General features: G+C 37.6%; 1 protein-coding gene across 2 annotated transcripts in view; it reads left to right on the top strand.

Moving 5' to 3' along the window:
• The window catches only part of slc39a14 (solute carrier family 39 member 14), a 33298-nt gene extending 11862 nt beyond the window's left edge, over positions 1–21436 (top strand). The window contains exons 5-11 of one of the 2 annotated variants that reach the window (XM_080036962.1): positions 1032–1209; positions 6179–6348; positions 9229–9351; positions 15078–15254; positions 16168–16387; positions 17112–17296; positions 17707–21436. In XM_080036962.1, coding sequence (XP_079893088.1) covers positions 1032–1209; positions 6179–6348; positions 9229–9351; positions 15078–15254; positions 16168–16387; positions 17112–17296; positions 17707–17865 — 1212 coding nt within the window. In that variant the 3' untranslated portion in view covers positions 17866–21436. Of the gene's footprint in view, positions 1–1031; positions 1210–4327; positions 4498–6178; positions 6349–9228; positions 9352–15077; positions 15255–16167; positions 16388–17111; positions 17297–17706 lie in introns of both variants that reach the window. The other variant, XM_080036963.1, reaches the window with a different exon arrangement.
• Positions 21437–21642: the final 206 nt, after the last annotated feature.

The following is a 21642-nucleotide window of genomic DNA, read 5'->3' as shown; positions in this document are numbered from 1 at the left end:
GGCTCAGTCCTCTTCACATCAGACCTGGGTTAGAATCCAGCCCGGGTCGTTCTCTGTATGTCATTCCCATTTCATCTCTGTCTCTCCAAACTGTCTAATAAAGCATGAAAATGCCCAAAAATAATATCAAAAATAAAATAAAAATCTTCTGTTGGCATGGGCGAGAAATGTTTAACATTCAAGTGATTCATGCACTTTAATTATTTTGATGAGTCACTGTGAAAAGTCAGACTTGTGTTACTTTTTGTCCTATGAGATTAAATTCCAACTGGCTTCTGTCTGTGTCTCAATATAGGAATCAAACATTGACCACAGATACAGTTTCTCACGACTTTTCAACCTCACTGCGGAGGTTTGATACCTTAGATAGATAGATTTCAGAGGTTGACATTGCTGTATTTTTTACTATTGCCCTCAAACAACATTCTTCATGCACTGGTCAATTTTGAGATTTGTGTCTGTTTTGCTTCCATAATATAACATGTATTCTTGCATACTAGTATAAATAAAAGGTCCACATTGTACATGTAGGTGTTTACTATACCTATACTAAACCTTCTCTAACAGCCATTATCTTTAAAATGTTTCAATACTCTGAACCAAAAATCTCAACTTACAACTAAACTTTCCATAGTGTTTCTTAGCATTATTCTGAATGTTATTACAGAGAGATTTGTTCATATGCTGTTAATTGTCTGATTGTAAATTGCAAACAGCCTACAATTTAAATAGCTGCAGTCAAAATGACCCCAAGGACACACTGTGTTGGTAAATTTGAGGATAACAGGAATTTTAAGCAACCTGCCTTGTTACTTCTTATATTCTTAACATTTATATATTTGTTTTAAAACTTTTACAACTTTTACATAATTTTTCAACCTATTCTTAATTTGTTTTTGCCTTATAAAAATGTCACTTAATTGAAGAGCTTCTACCTCAATTTTGTTGTACTTGCAAACGCAATAAAGATATTCTACTTCTGATTCTTCTGGCTAACTTTTCACTGATGGATATGATTTCATTTGTCGCAGTGCTTGCCTGCAGACACGCTGGCCATATACAGCATCAGTGAGCAGTCTCGTCTGGACGGCGCGGGCCTACAGCAGCTGTGTCCCACCATGCTGCAGCAGTTGAACACGGGCTCGTGCCGGGCGCAGAAAGAGGAGGAGCTTAGCATTGAGATCCACCCCAGGCCCACAGATGGAGAAGGTGAGCTTTGATTGGCTACTGAGAAAGAACTACTGTAATGCAAAATGTCTATATTGTTTAGACTTAGCATATTTTTTTTATATCCTGGTATGCACTTGACGTCACATGATATTTTAAATTTAGAATATAAAGGCTCTTGTACACTGAGTCTGTATTTTTCGTCCAAAATTGTCGCACGTTAAGATTTAGATACAATGTTTTTTTTAAATATGCAACTATCGACTAGTGTGCAAGGTTCCTTTACGAACAAACTTTATCGGATAAGATATACGAAAAATGCAGACGAAAAATGCAGACGAAAAATACAGATGCAGTGTGCGAAAGCCTTATACATTAAGTGTGTTGATATTCAAATATGTTCTTGATATCAACTAGCGGTGGGACCATGTCATTGTTCAGCCTGTCACAAATAGGGCTGAACCCTTTACCCTCAATTCCCAGGTCCTAAACCAGTTGTTAAGTCTCTGTCTTCACCAAATGTCATTGCTATGTTATGACACTGCAAATTTGTGAACAAGGTTGGAAGTTCCAACTTGGCTGATGATTGTGTCAGTGTATGGTTTAACAGCTCCTTCTTCATGTGTCTATTGTGTTGTTCAATACATTTTACAACTTTTTGCATTGAGTGAGTACAGTACGTTACTGTCACTTCTGTAAATGACTAACTGTATCTTCATCTCTATTTGCTCTCTAAATTTTTACAACCTTACGTTTCAGTTAAATGTGTCACCAATGGAAACCTTATGCAATGAAAAAATATGTCTCCATCAGTTCTGAGTGTGTCTTCCTTGTTGCCTAGAGATAGTTATATCATGATGAGATGTAAGCCAAAATAAGCATGCACAGTAAGAGTTAGCCAACGCTCAGATTGCATTTCTTAGTTCAGCTTGAAGAAACCAACACCTTTCTTTTAGACTCCATATTCTAGTCTCCAGTGGGCATGCCCGATGTGTAGCAGAAATCTCACCAAGGTTAAGTCAGACACACACTGGAAAGCATCACGGATACAACATTATCTTATTTCCTTAGCTGCTGCTGACACAATGTAACTCCATACACACACACACACACACACACACACACACACACACACACACACACACACACACACACACACACACACACACACACACACAGTAAGTACGTTTCTTAAGAGCCCTTCAAGCTATTTTGGCATCTGAATCCAATGTCATTTTATTTTTTTTAATGTGCAGTTCATTGTAGGCGAACCCTTTCAGTGTGATTATTTTGAGACTGTTATAAAAAGCTAGCTAATGACAGACTTGTAGAATTTGGTCAGCATGTGTGATGCCCTTTCCCAAAAGGCTGCAGCTGACGTGTTCATAGTTCTTTGTTAGTTTCCACTAAAACGAATTGTGAAAATGGCAATCGTGAACAATGCATTTACTAGCTTTATATGGTCTTAAAACTTTTGCCTATTGTTCTGTAGAGTTGTTAAGCCGGCTCACAAAAAATTCCAGTTATTACTTTGAACCCAAGTTTATTTCCCCCACTATCTATAATATAATGCCTTTGACGTTTTTTATTCAGAGATGTATTTACTTGCATAGGATCAGTATCAACACACATAATTGGTTATGTTGAAGTCAAACCGAGCCCTCCCTTAACAAGAAACTGTTTCAAAAGTGTTGATGCTCATTTCCTAGTATCTGCTGTTAAAGGTGGAGTGAGTGATTCTGGAGAACGCTTGTTGTCAAAATCAGGGAATATCTCCTCACAATCTGCTACAAGTCTGTTCTGTGTGTGAGCTGTAAAAAAAAAATCCAGTGTAAATACACAGCCAAGGCTCAGTAAACGGCCCCTTAGTTTACATATTTGCACAACACGGTACAGACAGGTAGAGGAAGGATTTATGGAGATATTCATTGATTTTGACAAAAAAAAAAGTGTTTTTGACAACAAGCTTTCTGCTGAATCGCTGACTCAATTTTTCAATTTCCATTGAGAAAAAGTTGAATATTTTTCTATGGCGTGCCCCAAGGTTCAGAATTGGGTCCCCTCCTTTTTCTCTTGGACTATGAGAAGATTTAACACCATTTATGGCATTTTGTTTTGTCCACTTTTGTTTCCTTTTTAACATTATTTAATGCCTTTTCTTTCCTATAGGCTTGAGTTGTTCCTATACGACTTACGGAGTAGTCTGCTGTTGCTGCCTCCATCATCTATTGTTTTTTTCCCTTTCTCAGTGTGGTGAGAAATGATCTCGCATCACGGAATAAACTTTTAACCTTTTAAATTAACTTTTTTTTCCCCTTTAACTTTACAGGTGCCGCAACTTCAGACAGAAATAACCAATGTGTTTGGCTTTAAACCGCGTCTAATCTTGATGTTTTTTATGCCCCTGTAAAGCACTTTGAATGGGCTTGTGTCTGGATTGTGCTCTATACATAAACTTGCCTTGCCTCTCCTTGCTTGTAAACCCTTAAATGGCAAAGCAATGTCCAATTGACCCCTTAGTTTCATAGATCTGAGTTGTAAAAAAAAATCAATCAAAAAGTGAGGCTCCCTTCCTTATTAAAATATTTGTTTTAGTTAAAGGCTTTGGGTTAAAGTGTTTAGAAGTGGTAAAACTTTCCAGTATATCGCAACAGAACAACACTTTTTACACTTTTTTTTATGTACAGTAGCATTGAAATGCAAGTTCATTTTTACTTTATTTCTTTGCATTCCAAAACATCTGATACAGATCTGAGAAGTGTTAGGATTAATATTTAAACTCTGACATGATTTTAAGGTAACACAAAAATTAAGCATTGTGATAATTCGATCCCAAAATAAATGTCCTTTTAGCCCAAGCTGCATTTACAGCTGCAGTACCCACACATTATGCATGGCACTTAAAGACCTACTTCACCGGTGGGAATATGAAGGTGTATTGAACTCTGAGATCCTATATACATGTGCAAACATTTTAGAAATCGGTTCATCCTAGCCTGAGGAAAAGGCAGAAAGTTAAGCTTTTTAATGTCCTGCCTCTCTCTTCCATCCAACCGTCCCTATCAGCTGTTTTGCCATTGTTTGTGTATTTCTGTCAACATTTGTCTTTTAGTTTTTACATATTTATCTATTTATTCATTTATTTTGATCAAACCACCAGTGTGGGGCTTTTCTTTCCTGAGTGTGACGGTGATCAATGCCTTCTCGCTCACGGGAGTCTTCGTGGTGCCTCTCATGAAGACTCGCTTCATGAAGTACGCCGTCACCTTTTGCATCGCTCTAGCCATTGGCACGCTGTACTCCACTGCCGTTCTGCAGCTGCTGCCTGAGGTTTGACATTCATACGCACATCTGGCCATCTACACCTTTATCCATACAGCTCTCCACACATCTAAACATGCTTTTATTCTTGTTCTTTTTATACATTTTTTTGTGTTCATATAAAAATCATCATCACTGATTCGAAGGGTAAACATAAAACAAATTGCAAAGCGATGCAATAAGTAAAATACATAGAAGCAAACACAAGAATATACACAAAAAAACCTCCAAATTTGCATGCCTTTTCTAGTTGGGGTGTTTCATCGATAAAAATCGAATTGCACCGATGCAACACCCAAACATCGGTGCATATAGGCTTTTATTTTGACAATCTGTGTCTGTGTGACACTATTTCTATTAAAAAATTGATTGGTTTTCATAAAAATATCTGGAAAAGCTCAGAAATAAAATTGGAAAATCAAAATTTTATATAAATGTATCAGTTTATGTTGAATGGGCATAAGATAGCGTCTCATATTGAACACAAGCCCCTGAATCTAATCAAATCAAAGTCATATCATCTAAGACTTTTTGATGTCAGCAAATATCCTATCATATATGGGTTTGTTATCAAACCAGCGATTTACACCCTCCCTTTCTAGCTCACTGTATCAACACATGGCTGTTTCGAAAACTGGTGCACCTTTCTGCGAGCGCTCTTTTGTCTGTCCTGTGGTCATATCCATTTCCTCCACTTCCTTCCTTTGTTTTCTCTGTGTGGTGTTCTTCAGGACTTTTAATAACCACTGTGGAAGAAGGCTTTTCTTGGTTTCACTGTGCCCTCACCGCATCAGCGAACATCTGGGGGTTGTGTGGTGTTGTCTACCTTTTTCCCGGCATTGTGATCTAGGCCAGATCTTGCTATGAGATTTTTTTCCTGGAAAGACGTTTCATCTCTTGTCTTTTTACCAATGCAGCATGTTGCACGATATACAGACCACATTACAGTGGTTCTCTCAATGTTGTTTGGGTTTTTGTGATTTGTGATTTTCAGTTTGTGCAAGATAATCCAGGAGATATGCAGCATAACACTCTTAAGCATCTTTCAAATTGAAATGTGACCCCTTGTTAGCAGGGCTGCTGGGTATGCTACTGTTGGGTTCATTTTGTAATTGTAATTTGCCCCCTTTTGTTTTGCTAGTGTGTGTATCTTGAGGCTAGGATAGTGGTACAGATGCACCTGAGTGGACTAAGACAAAGAGAGAGTGTGCTGTGTGTGTGCGTGTGCGTGCGTGCATGTGTGTGTGTGTGTGTGTGTACAAGGAATCTGTAAACTGTAATTTTACCTTAATCACCTCCTCTCTATATCACAATAAATGCATGGGGTCGTCAAGGACTGATTGTACTGTACAACAAACTATTATCTTCAAATGCAAATGAATGGTGGTGTCATACACTTCTTCTTCTTTGAATCTTTTTTCTCAATGCACAAATGAACCTGTTGTCACTTGAAATACTTAAAATCTTTTTTTTTTTTCTCAGGTTGATTTCATTCAATTCTTCCATTTTCTTTTCAGGGATATAACTGGCTGTTGTTCTCAATAATTTTTTCAATTTTTTTTGTTTATTATTATTTTTGGGGTTCTTTACACTGGTGATTAATCTGATAAAAAAATCACTTCTCGACCCACTAACTACCTCTCTCTCTCTTTTCTCTCTCTTTCTTTCCTTCTCCTCTGCCGTTGATCAGTGTGGGGTTATGGGATCCTGTGTGTGACACTGATCTCTCTGTGTTCGCTGGTGGGGGCCTGCGTTGTGCCCTTCATGAGGAAAACCTTTTACAAGCGCCTGCTGCTGTTCTTCATAGCCCTGGCCATTGGCACGCTCTACTCCAACGCCCTGTTTCAGCTCATCCCAGAGGTAGTGCCGACCGACGCAGCATCTGACGACCTTTTATGATAGAATAGAATATAATAGAATATATATATAAATAGAATATATTTATATATAAATACAATTTTTAAAAAGTCCAAGTCCTTAAGTGTCGATAGTGCAATAGTGCAATCATGTGTGTATATATATATACGATCTACAGTCAAAACCGAAATTATTCATACCCCTGGCAAATTCTGACTTAAAGTTACTTTTATGAAACCAGCAAGCTTGATAAATGGAAATGACACAGGCTTCTCCCAGAAGATAATAAGACTATGTATAAGAGGCATCATTGTCGGTGGATTATTTTTTTTTAGCTTGCTGGTTTCATTAAAGTAACTTTAAGTAACCTTAAGTCATACCCCTGCCAATCATTTCGGTTTTGACTGTGTGCAGCCGACTCACTTAGCTTCAAGGGCTCCTTCACTCGGGGCCCTCGCTGCACGGGTTGCTATGCAGGTTGAACTCGGAGGATGAGTTATTGCTGTGTATAAGAATACATCTAACACAATTATGACACATCCATTCCTTCCCAGCAAAAGTTATCTTAAGATGAGTTGAGAAACAAGCAAAGGAAAATTAGATTTTGAATAAGGCAGACCATTGTAATTATTTTAATTGAAAATCAGGATTACTATCAATTCTTAGGTAATCTAAAGGTAGCGCTGGTAGATTAACGAAAACAATCGGTTATACTAGAAGAATGAGGAACTTTATGTCAAAGTAACTATAAAAAAGTCATATACAATTAAAAAACTTAAACAACTCCTAAGATTCTGAGCATCCCCTGTAATGTATCTAATGCAACCACACATATTACCGGCATAGTTTGCCTTTAAGAAACAGTTAAGCAACATTTCAGTGGGAGATATATCTACTGTATACAGGCCTGCCCAGACAAATGACTGGGCCCCTGAAAAGGTCCAGTCATTGGGCCCCCTTTACTCATACTGAACTTGTATCAGTGCATGATGCGCTTATTCCTACATAACACATACCTGTACACAGGGCCGGTTCTAGCCAGTTAGATTAGGGTGGGCTACTGGAAATAACATTGGGCAGAGATACTGACGATGCGAGCGCGCGCAGTGCGGGAGCGGAAATGTTTTGCCCTTGCAAGATCTCTGCACCTGCTTTTTGGCACATTTACTGTAACATTTACTGTAATGTAAGCTTTTAGACACACCAATGCTGTAGGGGGGGTTAACCATGATAGCACTGCTACCAGAGGCTTTCCTTATCAATATAACAACCATCTGCCACCTTTGTTTAAAGGCTAAATATTTAATTTTCAAATTTTCTTAGAAAATAATAGATAAAATATACAGAATAATGTGCAGAACACCCTCACATAGACACCTCAAAACTTGATGAAATATCACAGTATCTCTGAATTGAAAATCCACTTCTGCTGGCAGAAATACTGATATTAAGGAATTTTCCGGGGGTCTAAAGCCCTTGAAAGTTCCGTCTTTTTTTTCCTTTCTTTTCTGGTACCCTGATTTATGTCCAGGTCCTGGCATCACTGAACTTGCTAGGTTAGCTTGCTCATCATCAATACATAGCTAACGCTTGTTTTGGTTGAAAAACGACCCATGATATTTTTAGTTTTTCAATATAAAATGTGATATATTTTACCCAAGCAACAATGAATAAAATGTTTTATTTTATTATAGAAAGTTATCTTGCGAATATAGCGTTCATAATAAAGGTTGGCTAAGTTAGGTCATCTGCAAAAAAAAAAAAAATTCTCTGGGGTGGCTGGGCCCTAGAAAGCTTTCCCACTTTGTACCCCTTATGGGCGGCCCTGACTGTATATAAATCCTATCACTGAATCCTCCCTCTCATAAGATTTCCTTGACTTAACTATTGGTTTCGACAGAGAAGATTTAGCATCGAAATTCATATAGAAAAGAAAGTTAAGTGAGGCAGGATACTGAAGAAAGCTTAACTGCTCAAGCTCATAGTCTGAGTGTCATAACCCACAAACTGTCTGTCTACGTTTTTTAAATGCCATCTAGACAGAGTACACACACACCCATCATCATGGAAAGGTTTACAGCCGTTGTGTAATTCATTGCATCAACTGAGGTGGGTGGAATAATAATAAGAAAAACTTTGTAATACCTCGGAGCTGAAGTGGTGTGATTTATGGAAAGTTTGTGTCTACTGGAGGGGAGGGGTTTAAATACATAATTCATCCTGTCTCTACCGTTTTCTTTATGGATTCGAAGCTTCTGTGAAATATCTTTGCAATATCTTAAGAGCATGTCAGCCCTAGATTATGTCATTGTTCATTTAAAGGTGCTACGAGGAATTTTTTTATATTTCTAAAACAGTCTAATTTTTCCTCTGGTGATCATAAATGACATGTAACAGCAAACAAGACCATCAGGTAGTTTTTCTTAATGCTTTTGTCATGGGTACGCTCACCCAGGAACAACAGCAGGAGAAGTAAAAACTCTACCGCTTTTGTCCAAAAGGGGGTGAAAGAATTAACACATACTGAAAGTTCCTCGGAGTACCTTTTAAAAATGGACAGAAGTAAAACTGGGAGACATTTTCTACAAAAAAAAAAATCGAATTTGGATCAGCGGCTGACGTTGCCAGTTAATGTATAGTGTTCAAGTTCGAGCTCAATCAAATTATAGTTCAAAACGAGAAATTCTCCAACCACTAATCATTGTCCGCTCTCAAAACCTGCTAAATCATGATCGTTACGCTTTGGCAGTTGTTTCAAATTAACACCTAATTTTAAAAGAATATTATACACATTGAGTGATGTCAAGCAAAAATTCCTGTATATATTTAAATGTACTATATGACATCACATGCTAACACACTGTCTTCTCTCCTGAATGCTAGGCCTTTGGTTTTGACCCGATGAAGGATTTCTACGTGTCCAAGTCTGCGGTGGTGTTCGGAGGCTTCTACCTCTTCTTCTTCGTGGAAAAGGTCCTCAGGGTGCTGCTCAAACAGAAGAACGGGGTGAGTAGTGCACGGTCAAGAAAGATGGGAAATTCTTCTTTTAATCTTTTATTTTCAGATACAGTCATGTGGGAAATTGGCAAATTGAAATTGAACCAATAAGCCTGTTGTTAGCCTCATAGCATAATTGCCTAAATCATATTTACTCTACTCTGCTTTTACTCTACATCTACTCTATTCTACATCTACTCTACATCTAAGGGTTATAGGGTAGGATAATGTAAATGTAGAGTTGAGTAGATGTAGAATAGAGTAGAGTGAATATGATTTAGGCAAGTATGCTATGAGGCTAACAATGTTATATGTATATATATTATATCCTTTAGATCAATGGGTAGAAGTAGTGTTTGTGAACTTGACATATGGAAGTTGTCAAAGCAGGATGCAGATAAAGACTAGGAATTCGCAAACCTTGCAGACACTCGTGGGCAAAGACAGACGGCAGGTGACATCGCGATGAGTTTATGTATTTATACATGTGACTGTTAGATTAATAATGGTAATATGACGATTGAGAAGCAAAGTAAACTTTGATAAAATATCGTTCATAAACACAGGATTTTCCGGTCTGCCTGCTGTAAATCGTTTGGTCTGAGTTGTTGGGGATTTGGACCCAAGAAAAGGCCTTCATAATAACTATATAAACAAAGTGTTGTTTTACGCTATAGTCTCGTTTGCTGTTACAGGTCATTTATGATCATCAGAGAAAATTGTTTAATGATTTACTTCATTAAAATGGTGCTAATCAACCACATCATAATACCGAAATATACAGTCATATGAAAAAGTTTGGGAACCCCTCTCAGCCGGCAACATTGCACTGATTTGTTGAACCATGTACAGATACACAATCTGCAGCCAGATGTTCTTGCAGGTCTTTGGAGGTGATCTTTGGGTTGTGTGCAACCATTCTCACAATCCGCCGCATATGCCGCTCTTGTACTTTTCTTGGTCTGCTAGACCTGGGTTTAACTGCAACTGTGCCTGTGTCCTTCCATTCCCTGACAACGTTCCTTACAGTAGAAATTGACAATTGAAACCTTTGGGAAAGCTTCTTGTAGCCTTCCCCTAAACCATGATAATAAATAATCTTTGTTTTTAAGATCTTTTGGGAGCAGTTTTGATGGTCCCATTCTGTCTCACTTCAGCAGAGAGTCAAAGAGAAGTGCAACTTGCATTTAGGCACCTAAAATACATTTTCTCATGATTAAACAGACATTGCTATGAGGTTCAAGGCTTAACAACATAATCCAACCAACTTTGTGTTTAAAGTCATCAGTTTTACATGCTGTTACAGGCATTAAAATCAACAAAACCACAAGGGTACCCATATTTTTGCACAGCCAGTTTTTCACATTTTATTTTATTTCACACAACCAAATACTGCTTTTCAAAAAATCTTTGTTTGGAAAACATCCCAGTACTTAGCTGTTCCTGGTAAATTAAAGACATACCACTTTTATCTTTTTTTTGTGAAAGCAGAGTCAATTATAATGCCGGCTGAGAGGGGTTCCCAAACTTTTTCATATGACTGTATAAGTAAAGGCTATAGAGGAAAGTAAAATGCATGTATTACAAGCACATACTGAAGGTTAGACATTTGGATTCAGCCTTAAGACGTCAACATTTCGTTGCTAAAAACCCAAACTGATACGGAAAGGACAAAACAAGCCCGGTGCAGAGGACGCTGCTTTAGATTGAAGTTGAAAAGCAGAGACATACTGAGGCTGATTTAATGTTACAGTCTCAACAACATTGTACTCTGTGATCTGCCCTTGTATCCAGCTGGTATCCAAGGTCAGTGCACACAAATACAACCCAATATGACGTGCATTTAAATCCAGAACTCTAAAGCAAATCAAAAAGGGTTGGGATACAATCAGACTAGCAACAACCCACACGTTTGACAAGTTTAACAGGTCAAGGGCGTTCTCAACATCTTGACTTCCTGTGATTGGTCCAAAAATCTGAATAATAAGAGGCAAATTTAAACACAAGAATCCCGCTTGTAAAATGAACAAATTTGTGTTTATTGCAAAAAAGTTTTTTTCAAATGTTTTTAAGTAATATCAGACAAAACTCATTAAAGATAAACAACTCAATTAAATCTACATGTACTTCATTGTGCCTGATTTCCAAATAGAATTTGGGTAGGAAATGATAATATAAAATAACTGATCATGTCATCACAATAAGATTCTGCTCAAAATCCATAATTCATAATTTTGTAGAACTTTATTACATGTTTTATTGTCCCAAGAGGTTTTTCTTAATTAATCCTCTAATATTTATCCAGCTTAACAAACCAAGCCACGTTGCTTCAGTGTCAACAGGCACCTAAACATTTTTTAAGATCCTTATTTGCTTAACCCAAAGATATTGACATACAATATAATTGTTCCCATTTGTATAACGTGTGTGTGTGTATGTGTGTGTGCGTGTGCGGCGGGTTAAGCCAGTTTGACGGGATGTCAGGTGAAGTTCACACACAGTGCTTTCCAAAGGAGTTTACGTAATGTTAACCTGCGCTCTCTTTTCCTAGAAAGTCAATGGAAAAGTTAGTGTCTGTTGCTCACAAGATATTTGCCTTTTGAAGAATCATTCATCACTTTCTTTTAGTCAGAGACGTGCCCTCTGCCTTTGACTGTTATATCATTTCAGTTAGAAAATAACTAAAAATTTAAACAGATCAGTGCTGCAACTGAATACTCAAATACCTTTGCAAATGTAATTAATTGATCAAGTTTCCAATCATTTATCAGGTGAAAATGCTTAACTTTATCTCTTATATCATTGTTAATTAAATATTTTGGTGTTTCGGAATGTTACTTGTCCATTTTTTTTTACTGTTCTATTCATGTTTAAAGGTGCAGTCAGCGATTCTGGAAAATGCTTGTTGTCAAAATATTTTTTTTCAAAACAAGTAAATCTCCTAACGTCATGCTAGCTGTGTGCACTGGAAAATAATTTGGTGTTAATACACAGCCTGGGCTCTGTAAACCGGTATGTAAAGAAAGGGGGCCAGTGTAGTTAGACATTTTTTTTGTTTCAGTGCACACAAAGCACATACAGGTATTGGATAGTGAGGAGACATTCACTGATTTTGACAATACGCTTTCTTCCGAATCGCGACCTCTATTCAACACCTTCATAAATGAATCAAAACAAACTTGAACAGGTTTTAATTTTTTTTAAATATAATTTTTCATTGAATTTTTCAACTGAAGTAATATGTTTAACAAACTTACTCATTGAACGATATATTATGTTTAAACTATCAAATACAATATACAAATGCCTACAATAATAACATCAAATCCACTAAAGTGGCTTGTGTGCACCAATCTGAGTTTTTAACTGTTACAAATGGTGTCCCACAGGGCTCAATTTTAGGTCCAGTTCTTTTCACAATTTATATAAATAACATTGTTTCATCGCTAAAAAACTGTCACGCCCATCTATACGCTGACGACACAGTACTGTATTGCATTTCCGATTCGGTGCACCAATCTATTGAGAACCTACAAAGCTCTTTTAACACCCTGCAGGACTGTCTAGTGGACCTCAGGCTTGTTCTTAATACAGACAAAACCAAATATATGTGTTTCTCCAGAACAAAAACTATACATTTTAATGATCTTATTATTCACACAAATAATGGATCTCACATTGAAAGAGTCACTGAATATAAATATCTTGGCATCTGGATAGATGAAAAACTCTCTTTTACATTTCACATAAAAAATCTTGTCTGTCGTCTGCGACAAAAGATTGGATATTTTTATAGGAATAAAGCCACCTTCCCGTTGTTCAGTAGGAAAAGGATTATTGAGGCAGTTTTTATGTCTGTCCTTGATTACGGTGATGTGGTCTACCGGCATGCATCACATTCATGTCTAAAACTCCTAGACTCAGTTTTTCACTCTGCTTTAAGGTTCATCACAGGAGATGCTTATGACACACACCATTGTCTTTTATATGAGAAGGTTGGGTGGCCCTCCCTTAAAGAGAGACGTGATGCACATTGGCATGTTTTTATTTACAAAGCCTTGACTGGGAAGCTTCCTCGTTATTTAACAGAAATGCTGCTTGTTTCAGATGGGCTTTATCAGACCCGCTCCACTGACATGCTTATGCTTTATGTCCCACAAGCCCGGTCTGAGCTGGGAAAGACAGCTTTTAGCTTCAGTGCACCTGACTCCTGGAACAACTTACAGCTAAAAATTAAACTAAATACATTCATATCCTTTGGCCAATTTAAACAGACTATCTTGGATCTGCCAAACTCTACTTGTAACTGTTTTAATTAGACTATATTGTACTGTATGCCTTTTAATTGCTGCCACTCTTCCCCACTCTGTAAATGTTTCGTTTTGTTTTTTTCTTCTCTTCACTTGTTGTGTATTTGATGTTTTTGCATTGAATATTTTGTTTGTATTGTTGTTTTGAATTTGTTTTGACTCGACGTCATTGAAAATGAGGGTCACCCCTCAATTGGTCTCTCGAGGATAAATAAAAGTTAAATGAAAAAATGAAATTATACACTCAATACCAAGAAGACAGCCTTACAAGTCGCTGTCCACTGTAGTGACCACTATGTATGAAGGGTTAAGATGGACCTTAAAAATGTATGAAGGAAAATAATATCAGTTCTGAAACCCTGACTTTTATCAAACACCTTGAAACCGGTTATCGGTTATTACTTTTTCTTTTAACTTCACTGCATACTAAAGTACAGAAGAGTCTTAGGGCCGCAGGAGAAAATTATGTCGAGAAATGTCAAGAATAAAGACGAATACTCCAAAATGCTATTGGAGTTACTGGGGGCATTTATGTATTTTCAGCATACTACAAATGACGTGCATGTATTGGGACATCCTAAATCTTTTTCTGGCATACTCAATAGAAGGGAAGTATGGGTAATGAAATGCAGGGAATGTTCTAACAGCAGTTTAACCAATGGTGTTGATTTAGGGGACATTTGCTCCCCCTTGTGGTAGCTGTGCCTTTGAGCCATATGGTCCGACTGACTTAATCACCAAATTAACACCTTGACCGACTGATCCAATTACAGACACTCTTTGACCCAGATTGGCACCTGCAACTCTCCTGTCAGGTTTCATTTCAATGCAAATGAAAATAGTAAAATAAAGCAATAAACAGCTCCAAATATGGCTGAATCAGCAAAAACCTTTTTGTTTTGCACATTTGCACACACATTCTTCACCTTTTGAGAGAATTTATGTGGAGGATCGTCCAATTTCTTAGGCCTTCAGGGATGATACATACGGCCATTGGCAGCATTTGTGTGAAATCATAAATGTGTGGCTTTTAACCGTTGTGTAGACAACAAAAGCAACTCATTCTTAAGAGGAAACTGTAACAGAGATGTTCAAATGAGATAAAAGCATATTGAGTATGTTTACCAAAAACGCTGTGTTCATATGTATTTTGTTACAAATGTTTTATATATAAAGTTGACTTGATGTGTTAATTTTGATGCCCAAAGGTTATCTCATTGTGTTAGGAAGGATGTTTTATTCACCACAAATGGATCTGTGACAAATCAGTTTATTTATTGATTGTTATATCCTTTTCCCTCTGTGTGTGTGTGTGTGTGTTTATGTGACTGTGTGTGTGACTGTCTGTGTCTGTCTGTCTCTCTGTCTGTATCTGTGTCTATGTCTGTCTGTCTGTGTCTGTGTCTGTCTGTCTGTCCCTCTCAGAAACACGGTCACAGCCATTACTCTGACGGGGAGCGTTACTCTGCCCCTGACGGCACCCTGGAGGAGGGAGAGAAGGAGAAGCTGCAGCAGAACGGAGCCACCAGCAGCTCCCTGGCTCTGGGGAAGGTTGATGCAGGGGAGGGGGAACTCATGCTCAGCCCCGCAACCACACCACAGGTAAGAGGACAGGGACTGCAAGGGTGAATTGATCCGTTTAGTTGTCATTGTTTTGTTCACATTAAGATTCTCTGCATTTGTATTTTCTTACTAAAGGTGTTTAAAAAAAAATAATAAAAAAATTAATATTTTAGTTTTTGAAGACATAAACACAGTCGAACATACTTTTAGTTTGTATAGAGAAGGGGGACAAATAAACAAATAAAAGCAAGAATGACAATAGAGCAAAAAGAAGAAAAATAAATAATTCAAGAGAAAGGAGAAAATAATAGGTGTATTGATCCCAAAGGGCATAAGGGCAGCGGCCGCAAGGTGGATTGGTTTGGATGTCATTGTTTTTAAGTGTTTTTAACAAACGGACGCCAGAGGGGGACGCCCAAAAATCATCTTATAAAAGAAAAGCAATAAAAGAAAACTCACCACGGAGAATAAGTTAAAGAACAGAATTTTAAAGGGAAACAAGAGCCGACATTACATATCATTCTTTTACTCTTTATTGTAAAAACAAGTTCTGTAGGAAACTGCTAAAAACCAATCCAGTAGTTTTAAATGTTTTTAAATACCTTTTAGAATGAGCATTGTATATCTACATAAGGCCGCCGTTGGTACACTTCCGGAAATGCAGACTTGAGGCAGTGGTGGATGATGCTATCTTAATTAACTATAGCTTCTTGTTCTTGAAGGCCACCGTAGCGTATGTAAATTCTCCAAAAAGGAAGGGAAACATTGCAATAGAATTTTCACCGCTAGATGACGCCAAATCCACCTTTATTACACACCACCTTTAATTGACATCTGTCTCTCTCTCTCTCTCTCTCTCTCTCTCTCTCTCTGCCTGTCTGTCTGTGTGTCTGTCTATCTGTCTGTCTGTGTGTCTGTCTGTCTGTCTGTCTGTCTGTCTGTTCGTCCCCAGGACTCCCAGAGTGTGGGGCGGACCGGTGGCGGCGCCTGCTATTGGCTGAAGGGGACGACCTACTCTGACATAGGCACCCTGGCCTGGATGATCACGCTGAGTGACGGCCTGCATAACTTCATAGACGGTTTGGCCATCGGCGCCTCCTTCACCTCCTCAGTGTTCCAGGGCATCAGCACGTCTGTGGCCATTCTGTGTGAGGAGTTCCCCCATGAACTAGGTGAGAATGAATTGAATTGAACGTCTGTTTTGCAATGTTGCAAATCTTGCCTGAAAACAATCTCTCTGCCATGCAAAGTCTCACCGAAAACAATCTTCTTATTCAAGTTTGATTGATTTAAAAAAAAAAAAAAAAAAAACTCTTTTTATGAGGCAGACAAGGGGCTCCAACCTCACCCACTGATTGGTTTCATTTTAAATTCAGTATTAGATATGCACTATGTTTCCATCAACTTGTCAATCGCATTATCTGAAGTTCTCGTAAAACATGTTTGTGAATTAAGCCGGTGAAAGTGTGTTTACATCCAGCGGCTTTACAGCGAATAAATCCCTGTGTGTAGTGACGTCACATGCTGTTTTGCGATAAACTTCGCCTATGGAATAGATTTCAGACACGCTGAATTAGAAAAAAAAACAAGCAACCATCTTGATCCGCATCATAGCAATGTTTTGATATTATCGTCTTTCTGTCGATTTTCATGAAACTCAATCGAATTTTACTGTTTCCATAACATTCAATATTACTTAAGTAGCATAAGAACTTGTGGATGGAAACATACTTATATTTATCTGAGAACATATTTTTTAAACGTTTTTAAATCAATAACATTTTATATTTTTTCATTCATTTTTCCCGAACACAAACTACTTTGAATCACTGCATATGGACATATAATTGCACTGACACCTCTGATCTATTGTATGTATGTTATTTATGTTACCAGGAGACTTTGTGATCCTGCTGAATGCTGGCATGAGCATCCAACAGGCTCTATTCTTTAACTTCCTGTCGGCCTGCTGCTGTTACCTGGGGATGGGCTTCGGCATCCTGGCTGGAAACAGCTTCTCCCCAAACTGGATCTTTGCTCTGGCCGGGGGCATGTTCCTCTACATCGCTCTGGCAGACATGGTACGTGGTGTGGGGGTCTACACACAGGGCATGTGTAACAAAAACAGTGAAAACACCAAGGCACTCTGCACTGAAATAAGTTAAAAAGACTTTATTGATTTGAATAAATATACAAATTTGACAATATCTAACTATCGTAATTATGTGGACATTTGCGTACAGATTTTGAATACATTCTTTTTTCCCCCTTTTTTTAATAGAAATAAAAAAATATCAATTCGGGTATACTGTATGTAAAAAACAAAAAAACTTTTCTGACATGTTTTTAGGAACACAATAAAAAATGGAAAAAGTTGGTAAAAAAAAAGTGACATGTCATTATGCATTTTAACAGCAGATGTACATTTAAAATTTGTACAGCATTTCAGAGTAAACTAATCATTTTTAATAACTTTTTTTTTGCTTCTCAGTTTCCGGAGATGAACGCGGTGAGTCGCGAGGAGGAGGACGCTGGCGGCAGCAGCTTCCTCCTCACCTTCGCCATCCAGAATGCGGGTCTGCTGACGGGCTTCTCCATCATGCTTCTGCTCACCATGTACTCTGGACAGATACAGCTAGGCTACCACTAGCATCGAACCCACACCAGCTCTGAAACTCACATGTCCGCTCGTTTCCTGCTGCTTTTAAACTGACCCCAAAATGGTGGCAAGTGACGGGAGAAGACTGAAAAAAAAATTGTCTTTCATCTTTCCCCCTAGAAACCGTCAATTTTCAAGACTGTGGATTTTTTGGGGGGAAGTTTGGCTTCTGTGCGGCAGGTACGCATGCTTACAAAATGTCAACGGTTTTTTGAGTAGCTGTTATATGCAGTTCACAGAATGCAGTAGATCGCAGTCGGAGCGAGTGGCATCGGCAGCCTTCTTTTTTCATATTGTATCAACTGTTTCCACACAGCTGCTCCCTTCATACGGCTATAGAACATCTCAACAAGCTTTGTGCAGCTTGCAGAGAGTAAAAGACGTGCAAACATGAACTGAACTGAAGTGCAATACTCCGCCTGTCACTCAACCTTATCTCCGTTCCCCTGACTCCATTTTGGAGTGACAGCCATTTTGGCTCTTACTTTTTCTCCCGTTTCCTTCCTCAGTGGACGTCATAGAGCCTTGACTGTTGAGATTCAGTAGATGGGGATGGGACGATACCACTTTTTAGAATCTGATCCGATTCATTGAATATCTGAAGATTCTGATATCGATCCGATACTGTTTTTTCCCAGTCTTAAATTAAAATATTTACAATGTGTTTTGGATGCACTTTTCTTAACCTAGCCATTTAAAACATCATACTCAAATAATCTGCTCTCCTAATGGAAGAAATACATGCCTACAACGTGATTCAACTTTGTGCAAAAGTTTAAACTTGAATAGTATCACAGGAATTACAATTCCAGTGTAAAATCCAGGATATTAAAATCAAAACTCGATAGTAGCCTACCTCAAAGACGACATACAGCAGTGTTGTAAAACGTCTCTTTTAACAGTCAAAGCTTAACTAGCAGCCTAGATAAGCCAACATGTAAATTGATAGTTTAAGGGTAATGGTTCGGATCAGATTTTACTTTTTATTTACGATATCTGATCAAAATATAGACAAATATCGGATCGGCCCATCCCTAATTAATATCAAAAATCGTCAATATCTCGCGACACTTCCTCAAGAGGGTGTGTGAAAGCACAAATGGGGAACATCAGTTGTTTGATGGACGTCCGTGAGTCTTCTCCCCTTATGTTCCAGACTCTCTTTTCCCTCTTCCTTTTTTTCATTCCACACCAAAAAACAAAACTTTACGGACCTGAAACTGGAAGCGTCCTCGACATCATCAAACAGACTTATTTGTTGTTTTTCGTGTCTTGACGTTATATATATTTTTTTATTATACCTGAATAACGTTAAAAAAAAATGATCTGACTTTTCAAAGACCAAATATGGGCAGACCATTGAGAATGGTTGAAGGGCTACACCGTGGCGTTTTAGAAAGGGCGCACTTTTATTCTCCTCGGAATGGACTTGATGTTTTTGAAACATCCAGAGTTTGATATTAGTGGCTTTATCCAGAGATTACACTCAACAACAACACTTAGCGACCGCAGCATTTAGTCTTACCATGTGTGCCCTGCGTTAATAGGCCTATAGCATTGAATAGTACGCTTTAAAAACATTTTATATTCCTTTGTATTTCTTGATGTCAAAGTGAAAAGCTCTGGTTGTCACCATTCCCATAGACTTATTTTCTCCCCAGAAGGATTATTATTTTACTGTAACACTAATAGTTTGAATTTAATACTGTACAACTGAATCATATGAAAACACACACACACACACACACACACACACACACACACACACACACACACACACACACACAAACTGGTCTGTGACTGGTCTTATCCATGATAATCTAATAATGATAAGGATATGAAAATTACGTTATATACTGTATGTACAGTAGTTAGGTTGTAATGACAAACCCTCAGAGTTTCACAATACGGCCAAAGCTATGTGGACACCATCTATTCTTAAATGTGCTTTTTGGACTAGGGTTGATAGTCTGATGATTTGTAATAGTAGCTATGTTCTGCTCAAAAGTGACTTTTCAATTGAGTCAAAGAGTTAGTAAGTATTTCTGGAAAATGTATATTGAGAGGTCGGTTTGAAAGACCCAGAAGATCATTTAATGACATGTGCCGCTACTGTGAAGGTTCTTTCTGGATCCTCTTGAAAAACAATTGACATATTAATCGGAAGTGAAAGAAAAAATGGTTGCAGTCTTGCTTGTTGCAAGCTGATGAAGCTCTTAAAGGAGAAAATAAATTCCCAATGGTTGCAACGTTTGTGTGTCCAGTGTCCACACACTTTTGGCCTATGTCGTGTCATTCAAAGTCGAGGTGAACTAGTTAGATAAAAGAAAAAACGGTTTATGAGATCTGCAATGTTGATTTTTTTTATTTTATTTTTTCATTGAAGCAAGCAGAAGGCCAGTGTGTTATTGTAATGTGAGTGATTTTCTTTCCATATACTGTATAACTGTAATAGTATTAAGCCATTCATACTATAGCAGCACTGTATTTTTGTTCTACCATTTTCACTATCAGTGCAGGTGCTGTGGTGTCTCTATCTTGATCTATACTTACAGATATCATACAGTGTTAATAACAGTCCAGGATTGTACAGCTTTTCTTCTGTACAAACAATATTCAAAACAACACATAAGTTATCCATCACCAAAAGCTACTAAACATTAGATTTAAACAGCATAGAAAAAAAACGGTAGTCTTATATTTATTATAGATCAAATCTGGAATGCGTAAACTTGGCTATAACTTTATAAAGACCTTGTAGCAACGCATTTTGCAATAAAATGTCAAGAAAAATGCTAAATGTATATATTGCATTCAGGCTGTTTATTAGAAAACAGTCAGATGGTAACATAATGCTGGCTGGTGTTATAATATAATGACGTGAAAATGTATAACATTTTGATATTTTATCACACAATGCGTTGCTAAAGACATCCTATGAAAATGAAAGTTTTCTGTTATTATTGGTTGGAGAAGACATTTTTACACATTAAAGCGGGTAACAGGAGGTAAAGTATTACTGCTTTTGCGGTATATGTTGGTCATTTAGGAGATAATTTATTGTTGTCTGAGCCATAGAATATTTATTTCATGCTTTGCACAGTATACAGTTAAGCTACATACACACACACACCACAAGCCGTGAACGAAGACAAAAATTCAATCTTTTAGTTTGTCCTTGTTTATGTTTTTTTGTGTATTTTTATTTAGATAGATGGGACAGCTGCCAGCATACACAATTCAACACTGTTTTAACTATGTTACAGCAAATACACACAGCTACAGAAATGACTTATCTGGACCTTGAAGTGTTATGGTCAAACACAAACTGATACATTCATGAACAAGCAGACAATAACAAAGCTTCATTGGTGCAAATACAAATACTGTTTTTGTCTTAGACATGTCAACACAACTTTCCGTGATTTTCCGAAGCGCTTTCAGACATGTAATGCATAATTTTTCAAAATATTGTAACTGATTTAATTTATGGGAATACTCATCAAACTTCTGTGTGTCATGGGAATCTTTTTTTTTTCTTTTTTATAAACCTCCTTTTCCAAGAAAATTGTGTGTCAAGAGTCGTTTCTGAGTGATATTGTTTTTGGTTTATTTACCAATGTAATATAGATTGATCATTTTTCTGGATATGTGTTAGTGCAAATGAAATGCTGACCCTATATGTCTGAGTATATGTCCTTAACATAAATATTTACATATTTTCTTCTCTCTCCTTCCACTCCACTACATTTCAGAGGCAAATATTAT

The sequence above is a fragment of the Ammodytes marinus genome, assembly GCF_949987685.1.
Source record: "Ammodytes marinus genome assembly, chromosome: 2".
In the NCBI taxonomy this organism is placed as follows: Eukaryota; Metazoa; Chordata; class Actinopteri; order Uranoscopiformes; family Ammodytidae; genus Ammodytes; species Ammodytes marinus.
The sequence above is the reverse complement of the archived record's forward strand: the minus strand, read 5'-3'. Positions and strand labels throughout refer to the sequence as shown.